This window comes from Micropterus dolomieu, linkage group LG03 (genome assembly GCF_021292245.1).
Source record: "Micropterus dolomieu isolate WLL.071019.BEF.003 ecotype Adirondacks linkage group LG03, ASM2129224v1, whole genome shotgun sequence".
NCBI classification, from domain to species: domain Eukaryota; kingdom Metazoa; phylum Chordata; class Actinopteri; order Centrarchiformes; family Centrarchidae; genus Micropterus; species Micropterus dolomieu.
The window spans coordinates 31,735,269-31,745,339 of NC_060152.1; the positions used below are offsets into that span (position 1 = coordinate 31,735,269).

General features: G+C 41.1%; 1 protein-coding gene across 5 annotated transcripts in view; it reads right to left on the minus strand.

The window, feature by feature from the left end:
- cdk14 (cyclin-dependent kinase 14) overlaps positions 1-10,071 on the minus strand; it is a 206,269-nt gene that overhangs the window by 97,061 nt on the left and 99,137 nt on the right. For all 5 annotated transcript variants that reach the window (XM_046045396.1, XM_046045393.1, XM_046045391.1 and 2 more), the window contains one exon: positions 9,260-9,383. In XM_046045396.1, the coding sequence (XP_045901352.1) occupies positions 9,260-9,383 (124 nt within the window). The remainder of the gene's footprint in view (positions 1-9,259; positions 9,384-10,071) is intronic.

Consider the following 10,071-nt stretch of genomic DNA (forward strand, 5'->3'; position numbering starts at 1 on the left):
AGTCATCAATATTGTACAGCTACTGAGCCCTTTTCACAATGGCATCTTTATATTCAGAACATTTCAACACACAACCTGTTTATAATTGTTAGAAGACGTCTATGTGTTTAGATACATTTCTTTCTATGATTTATCGCACCTGTCCACAAATTCATGCAGTTCTGTATTGTTTTATTTTTGTTTTGTTCTATACTTAAGAAATGAGGTTAAGGCATGTGAACACACTAATTGGGTATGGGATTGGTACTCACAATAAACACATTGCAAACATAACAGTGTATTGGTTACATCCCAAAAACAGAGATAAAGTTGAGACGGACTCAAAGCTAACAAAAAACTTCCTTTTAATGTTTCTGCCGCATTCACTCGCCTGAAAGTACACACATCGAATATGGATGAGGAACCAAAGCAGGTAAATACTGCTCGGCCTGGCTGTTCAGGGGAAAAGAAAACCCATATTTCCCAAGGAGAAGGTCAAACGGAAGTGACAGGCAGGGAATTATCTGAGGTTACATGGAACGGGACTTCAAGCTGTGGCTAGATTTTCACAACGTTCTGTCATCAACAATTTTATTTCTTAGAGGCTTTTAATACTTCTGTTTACTTTACATGTGTTCAAATAAACACAAATGCTTAATTAATGGGGTTGGACATCAAATGTGGCTTATTTTGTTAAAAAGGAAATAAATCTTTTCATAGAAAATGTGCATCTCTTTTAGATCTAACATTCTTTCATGTCCCTGTGTGTGTGCGCACTGCGTGTGCAGTGCACCACCTGCCATCGGACCATCTAATTTCCCAACACAAAGTGGACTGTAATGAGCTCTGCCTACATGAAACCAGTCGGGTCATTACCTACACACACACCAACAAACACACATTTTATTTCTGCTGCTGGTGTGTTAAATCCTGCAGTTTATTTCCATCTGGTCTCAGGTTTGGAAAAAACACACAGACACACACATCAGTAGCCTTGATTCATCTAACAGACTTCAAAATACCATCTGCAACCTCCAAAAATCCACACCCCAGTTACACACCCGCGCACCAGCCCGCCCGTCCCGGTGCTATGCCGAGGTGCTGGGTGGAACAGCACACTGGGGAGAGGCAAACAGTCTGCTCCGGGTGCCTGCGACATTCCTCCAGCTCCATTGTCACATTGTTTCACTCCTCACACATCATTATCCCAGCAGCTGTTCCTTCACAGCACAGCAACACTGACTTCCCAGAAAATAAACACATACACACATCAGTTCACATAAGCTTGCTGGTGACAGCAAAATTAGAAAACTAATGTTCAATTTCCAGCAAAAATTATAAACCAATTTTCAGCTTCCAGCTTCTCAAATGTAAGAAGTTTGTGCTTCCTTTGTCATAAGATATATGATAGTAAACTGAATATCTTTGGGTTTTGGACATGGCTGTGAGGCACAACTATTTTCTGCCATTTTATAAGAAGAAGTAATCAATTATCAATAATGAAAATGATCATGGAGCCCTACAACACACGCACCGTTTTAACAAAGAAACTTCGGATCAAGTTGATCTACGTTCTAATCTTTATCTTCTGTAATGGGAACTGACTGAAAGTATGAGATTGAGGATTGATTGTGATTTACTCAGATGTCTGGAGGAGCTGTAGAACCATTGCTTTGTGGCACTGAAAGGATCCAGGTGAGGTGTCTTGGCCATGTGATTCAGATGTCTTCCAGATCCCAGATACACCAACTAGGAAGAGACTCAGAACATGCTGGAGGGATTATATATCCCACCAAGCCTGGGAACGCCTTTGGGTAACCTAGACCTAGAGCAGGTTAAAATGGATGGATGGATGGTGTCTCGTATGTATTCATTTGTGTATGTATTGGAATAATGTTTACTTTATTATATCCACCCTAATAAAGACCCAGATTATCTAGTACCAATCACAAATAATAGGCTTTTAATTTACCTTCTCCTCCTTGTTGTCACTTAACGTAAGAATGGCTGAAGAATTTTCTCTCTGATGATTTTTTTCATCTTTAAGAGCACCTTTTTGGACAATTTGGGGTTTTAACCAGTTACATCTAATATTTTGGCCATCATTTGTATCTGTTATGATAACGTTGTATCCACCAAAGTAATTGCTAAAATCTGGTAACAGTCAAACAGTATTTCTCACCCTGAGCAATGCTGCCTTATTCCCAGATTCTGGAAACTAACTTAGGGAGTACAATGTTATTAAAACTAAAAGAAATAATGTGCAAAACTATGAAGTAAGACCTAGGTTGTGACAAAGCAGTGTAATCCTTGATGTTTGCCTGGATTTAATGCATGTGAATTTGATTGAGCACATGGATCATTAAAATAGTTTATTTTCACCCTGAGTGGAACACAAATGTCTGTACCAAATGTCATGGCAAATCATCCAAATAGCTGTCCAGACATTTTACTAAAATCATAAATGTCAAACTCATTGTGGCGCTAGAGGAAAAATAAGGGGATCATTAAAGCCATTAGGATTCATTGTTTAGGAACCATGCATATCTGTGCAAAAATACATGGCAATCCATCTTGTAGTTGCTGAGATATTTCATTAAAGAAGTGGTGGACTGAACAACTGAACATTGTGCCACTAGCATGGCTAAAAACAAGTCACTTTGTTCTCTGAGTGAGTACAGCTGGGCGGAGGAGCTGGCACCTTGTTGCTGTTGTAGAAGTCCCAACTTTCCAGACACATGCACTCACTTCACAAACTGTCTGAAACAGGTTCTCACAAGGATACAGCACCAAAACACACACCGCTCTGACAAGGGTGGTCATTTTGTGTGGGAAGGAACCCCAGATCAAGTTTCTGGCAACTGACTGCGGCCTGTGCTCCGGGTTGGCGATGGACACTGCCAGCATATGGCAATGCTTCAGTGTTTGAGTGCAAACACAAGCAGTCTTTCTGCAGGTTCAACCCAACTGTGGACACATTCACTCTCTCATGAGGATCTGAAGTATATGGGCTCATCTGCTGTTTCAACTGCTCTGTAATTAGGGGACTGTCATCAAAAAATGTGTCTCAAGGCTATAGTCATCGTGTGTGTGATGACAATGTGCTTGTTGTACTTGTTTCCAGCACTTACATGTATGTATGTCTCCAGGAAGGTAAATAAAAAGGAAGGCACACCTTTACAGCTCTGAAGTGTTAAACTTGCTGGAATGATTCCATCCAAAATCATGTCAGTCATTGCTTACTTAAGGGTTTGAGTGTTGTTTAAGTTTTTAATTACACTAAAATGACTGTGATAAATGTAGATTTTCATTACCTCAGGAACATTCCCTCTTGTAATTATTAGCAATATCAAAGAAGTGTGTATTTACAGTAAATCTCATGTGACATGAATGTGGCAGTAGCAATCCTTTAGTGCTAGAACATGTAAGAACAAATTTTGTCCAGAGCTGACATATGATCACAATTTAAACAGGGTTATGGTTAAAATGGTATGGTAAAGCTTGACGTCCAGATCTGGAATGGGTGTATGGCAGTTCAATTGTGGATTGGGACAATAAAAGTTAACATGTAAAGTTTTGCTTTCAATTAATGGAGTTATGTAAACTGAGATTCAGGAACAGGAACGCGCCTCTCTCACTAATTCGACCACATGCGCCTCATTCAATTCCTCCAATCAACCACCCGTGCTTCACTCATTTCATCCACCTGTGCCTCTCTAATCCAATCACATGCACTCACGTGTATAAGCCTGTCTAACCCGTTTTCTCTCCCGTTTCTCAGATCTCACATCCCTCCCACCCAAACCACCTGTTTTTTCACCTCTTTTAATGAGCAGCACTGCAGCCTCACAGCAAGAAGGTTGTGGGTTTAGAGCTCGCTCAGCCCAGGCCTTTCTGTACAGAGTTGGCATGTTCTCCACGTGTTTGCGTGGGTTTCCCCCAGGAGCTCCGGTTTCCTCCCACCATGAAAATCATGCACGCTAAAATCCATAATTCTGCCAAGTAATCATAATGTCTTTTTCTATAACAGGAACCACCGGGGTTCGTAAGCAAGCCGCTTATCGAGCCGAACCCCCATCCTGAGTCTTGACCCCTCGGGTTCCTAGGTTCCTAGCCGCTCCGGCCACCAAACCCTAAACAACCTCCTCGACCCCTTTTCATCCCTCCCCTCTCGACCCCTCCTTTCATAACTATTCATTACAATAAACCATTATAAAATCTAACATTGACGTGCTCCTTGTCAGTGAAACTAACAGTATGTTTGCATTCAGTGTTTCACAAAAACACATTAAGGTACAACGAACACACTGAAAACATTTCTTTCCTTATAAAACTTTTGCAAAGCCAATGTTTTTTAAACATTCTTAAACTTTTATCCATGTTTCGAAGCTTGCAGTCTTTTTCTTCCCTGCCTTTGTTGGAGAATTGATGTGCTCCTTGGCATTTAACAACCACATATAGTGTGAATCAATCAGCATATAGTGCAGCAATAGTGTATAGCAGCAGCTGTGGCTCAGGAGACGGAGCGGGTCGTCCAAGGGTTGGACGATTTCACCTAAAATCAAAATCACGATTAATTGAACATTTCACCTTGATTACGGAAGAAATCTTTTGTTTTTGAATGTTGTTTTTTAGCGTCATATTTCACTGACAAGGTTTGTTCCACCATTGTGCAAGACACTTAAACCCTAGTTGCTCCAGAGGCGTGCGACCTCTGACATACTGTATATAGCAATGTAAGTCGCTTTGGATAAAAGCCAAATGCATAAATGTAATGTAAATATGCTCAACTTTTAAAGCTGGGTTTATTATTCAGATTTCAAAAGTCCATTATCTTGATGTTATTTAATAAAGTAAGGTTGACATGCAAATTACAGAGACATGGTTCCCGTATATTCGGCGTTTCGGCACTGCTGAATTATGACCGCTGCTACTAAACTTTTACTCAATTATTTAATTTCAATGCGGAACAAATTTTCACCCACACACTGTGAGAGTTCGGTAAAACACACTTTGCTAGCTTCCTCTTCTCATTCATCAAAGAACATACATGACAGGTGCTGTTGTAAGAGCAGCATGAGATAGGTGGTTTAACTGCAGTGCTGTGTGTGTGTGTGTGTAGGGAGTGAGTGGACAAGTAAAGGAAAGTACATGAACACACACAATATTACCAGGATTAAATAACCGAAATATCCGACATGGTGAAATTACGTCAGTTAGAGGCTCTGAATTTCGGTTTCGATTACTTTTAAATTACTTGTTCAGCCCTAGTTCATCCACAAATCAGAGGATCAGTGGTTGGATCCCTCTACTTACCCCAAAAGCTGTCCTCTTCCTCGCAATGTCCCCGAGGTGAGGGTGTGTGCAATGGTGCCCACTAGATTCTAGATGAATGTAATGAGCCTCGAAGGTTTGTTTGTTTTTTTGCTCACTTTGTATCACATGACATTAGTTCATGTAAGTAAGTAAGTAAGAAAGAAGTGCCTGCCTGGTTCACTCACTTACTCACTATGGTACGTTTTTATAAGAATAACTATTTGTAAGTGCTGTAAGTGTGTGTTCAGACGGGGAAGCAGTGATTACAGCCCACACAACTCCTTCCAACAAACAATACAAATCAGCCCCCACACTCCGGTTAAGTTGGTCTCAATTAGCTGTGTCCTTGATATGAAATGCGCGCTCCTCAAAGCCTCATTTATGTGGTGATTGACTGTGCAGCTCATTAAAAAGTGAGTAAACCCACAGAGGGGCAGAGGGGAGCATCTGGATCAACTCCACCACCAGCAGCAGGGATATGGAGCTCTGGCCACTGTAGCAGATTAGAAAACAGCCCTCCCGGCTAATTTAGCAACCCCTCTGCCCAGCGACTCATCTGCACATATTATCTACATCTTTTAAAGTGAGGTAAGCAACTTTTAAGTGTGAAGCACAGTCACCTGTGTTGTGGTAAATATGGGAGTGTTATTGTCATCACCTCTTAGTGACATTAGCCAGTTTTACAGTAGTCTGAAAATTGTTCCTAAAAAATCTACTCCATTTAATTTAGGCCAACAGGAAAATCAACTGCTCTTGAAAGACTGCAATTCACAGCCATAACAAAGACACGAACCATTGTTAAAATGTTAACAATGCCCATCTAATGACGGTTTATTTTGATGTAGGTGTGCTGGGCCTCACATCACATAAAGAAGACCATTGATTTTTTGGTAACTTTTTTTTATTTTGATATAATTAAGCAATTCACTATATTTCTTTTAAAGTAGTCTGTATCTTCAACAACAGAAATAGAAAAAAGACGGAACCATCTGTTTCCAATGGTTGATTAATGGGCATATTTGGACAGTCTATTCGTTTTCTAAATTAATTTATCCAGTATAGCGAAGCACGCTAGAGCCTATCCCTGCACACGTTGGGCGGGATGCAGGCAATAAACAATACTAAAACTCTAAAGCACAGACTGCAGGCCCCACACGCTAAACTGCTGACTATATTCAACAATAGGAAAGAAAACATTTAGATCATTTTTAAATATTACAGCACTACCAGTGCAATTTTTACAATTTTTCCCTTTAGGACCGTAAATGTGATCTGCCAATTTGAACCTGCCTATTATTGACAATCAAGTGGGAGGGAACAAGTGGAACTTTTGGGCTGATGGTGGTGGTACTACTACAGGGAAGAATTAAGGGGTTTCCAAAAACATTAGGATCCACCCTCTGAGAATTCTGACTATATACAGAAAACTTCCTATAAATGCAGTTGAAAGTAGACATTGCAATGATGTATTAAGCCCCCTTGAATTGAACTGACATTGCCCAAGTAAAACTTTGGCCTGATCAGTGCTAGATGAAAGGTCAGGGGGTCATCAAAGTCCTACGCCACCACTGAATCTGGTCCAATTACAACAGGCCATAACTGACCCCACCCAACTGTGATCACACATTCAACAGGTCAGTGCAGCACTACTTTCTTTCTATTTCTCCATACAAGACCTAGTGCGGAGTTACTCTTTAAGAATCAGAATTTGGGAAACAATGCATATCGGTAATTAATATCCATGGCAGACAAATATTTGTTGCCATATCTTGCTCTGGACTTCAGAGATGGACAAACTGATGGATCAGTCCACCGCTATCAAGGGAAAAGCAGTGATGAGCACCAAAGGAGGAAAGAAAATCACAGATTCAGAGAGCCAAGATTTTTTTTATTCTAATAGAATGCACTGGCATCATGTGCCCACTCACCCTTAACCTACCTCAATAAATGTTTTTATCCATTTGTCTTTGTACCTTCCATCCTATCACCACACAGCCTCAACCCTCTAAGTGCTCTGCCACCTCTTATTGTACCTCTCTGGCCCTCCTTTGTTGACGTGCTGCCTCGGTCTCTCTCGTTTACCCCCACCAGCGCCACAGGCCTCAGCTGTTGGCCGATAGTATTCTTGCTGCCAAGGCCCGGGACCACAGGGAGCCCTGGCAGCCACACAATCTCACACATATATACATGCACACTCGAACAGCCTTCATCTTCCTCATCTGGCACCCCTAAGGCCAAAAGCTGATACTGTGTTTTGTGCATGTTTGTTGATGAGCACAGCTCCAGCGACAGACTAATAGGATGGGGATTTTCATTCTTGCTCATTTGGTATTTTGTCCATTATTTTCTCTCTCTCATTTCCCTTGCAGTAATGTTCCTGCACTAATACAAGGTTTGCATTATTGATGAAGCTGCCACCTTCCTCCTCCCCCATCTGTCTGGGCAGAGGGATGGAGGGGTGGAGGAGATGGATGGTAGAGAGAAGGGAAGGTCTGAAGGATTTAGAAAATGGGTGGGTAAATGAACGAGGGGTGTTGGATTATAGACACAGGACGGACGGACGGATGAATGAATGGATGGATGGGGTGTACAGAAGGCTGGATTGTCAGTTTGTCTCCACCCCAGGATGCCAGACAGGCCGTGTAGACAGTGTTTACTGAGCATGAATCCAAGCCATATGGTGCCACTTCACTTCAACACACATTCACTTGAAAACACACACAGCCTTGTCTCACTATCTTTGTGGGGACCTGTCACTGACAAAATGCATTCCCTAGCCCCCTACCCTAACCTTAACCTAATTCTACCCCTAAAACCAATTATCAACCCTCAAACAGCCCTGTATGAGTTCCCCACAAGGACAGAGGGCTTCCGGTTTTTAGAAACAAGGTGGTGAAGGTGCTCAGTAACCTTCAGGGTGATCTGGTGTTTGATTTTGATATGTCTTGTATACAACATCACCATATGGGTCAGGGAAAGAAAAGGTCAAGGGGTGAACTAGTTGTGAAGATATTGTTATCTTGGCCGAAGTGTTTAACAGATGGATGGACCAACAAATCATCCAAAGCCACCCAAATGCCAAAAAGTAAATTAAACAATGTCCCCCAGGATTGCAGGTCTTTCTCCAAGACTCGCATTACGCTGGGATAAGGCTAAACAATATTTTTATCTTTTGATATCTGCGTCTTATTATACATTCATAGACACAGAGAGACACAACCGATTACACGTTAAAGACCCAAAGTAACCTGCCAAAAAACTTGCATGACTTCACCAACAACATTATTCCTCATCATGTCAGCGGAGGGTGGAAGGATCCTCTTTTCTTTCTAATCACTGATAGAGATTTGGCAATTTCCAAAGTAACCTTCCCATCACTGGTGATATATACTGTTACTGTGATATCAAATTTGGACACAACATATACACTGTAGAAGCTGTGAAACTAGGCAAAATTCCAGATGAAGTGACTGACTTCATTTTTTCATAATAAAATTAATTTAACCATGCGATAGCACCAGAGAGGCTAAATAAGGGTGTGTCTAGGGTGTGTGTTTTTCTCTGGCAGTAAAGTGCTGCCTGCGACTTCAAGATGAGTCATCAAAAACATTTTTACATGGAAGAGAACAGAGGAATTGTTTTGAAATAAAAGGGACACATTTTTAACATATTTAGCATGTAACAAGAATTAATTAAGAATTAATCAATTATAATTTAAGAATAAAACTTGCTGCATATGTGCAGATAATGACATTAAATAAAAGCAGATTTGTGAAGATTCTGATCTAACTGTATAAGAGCATTGATAAGTTCAACAGTAACTGCGTAATCTGCCTCCTCTGCCTCCACATCAGAACTGAAGCGCAGTGTCAGAGGGGACATTCAGCATTACTTATAGATTTCACACACACTCTTACATCTAACAGACAGACAAAAAAAAAGCATCAGTGTGCAGCCTACTCACCAAAGTCAGCGAGTTTGAGCTCTCCAGTGTCGCTGATGAGCAGGTTTTGCGGTTTCAGGTCGCGGTGAAGGATGTACCTCTGGTGGATGTAGGACAGGCCTCTCAGCAGCTGGAACAGGAAAAGCTAGAAAACACAAGTGAACAAAAGGTGGAGGACTATTTTTTACAGGAGTATATAACTATGACATACAGTGGGTACGGAAAGTATTCAGACCCCTTTAAATTTTTCACTCTTTTTTTCATTGCAGCCATTTTCCTAAAATCAAAAGAGTTCATTTTATTTCTCAGTAATGTACACTCAGCACCCCATCTTGACAGAAAAAAACAGAAATGTAGAAATTTTTGCAAATTTATTAAAAAAGAAAAACTGAAATATCACATGGTCATAAGTATTCAGACCCTTTGCCGTGACACTCATATTTAACTCAGGTGCTGTCTATTTCTTCTGATCATCCTTGAGATGGTTCTACACCTTCATTTGAGTCCAGCTGTGTTTGATTATACTGATTGGACTTGATTAGGAAAGCCACACACCTGTCTATATAAGACCTTACAGCTCACAGTGCATGTCAGAGCAAATGAGAATCATGAGGTCAAAGGAACTGCCTGAAGAGCTCAGAGACAGAATTGTGGCAAGGCACAGATCTGGCCAAGGTTACAAAAAAATGTCTGCTGCACTTAAGGTTCCTTAGAGCACAGTGGCCTCCATAATCCTCAAATGGAAGACGTTTGGGACGACCAGAACCCTTCCTAGAGCTGGCCGTCCGGCCAAACTGAGCTATCGGGGGAGAAGAGCCTTGGTGAGAGAGGTA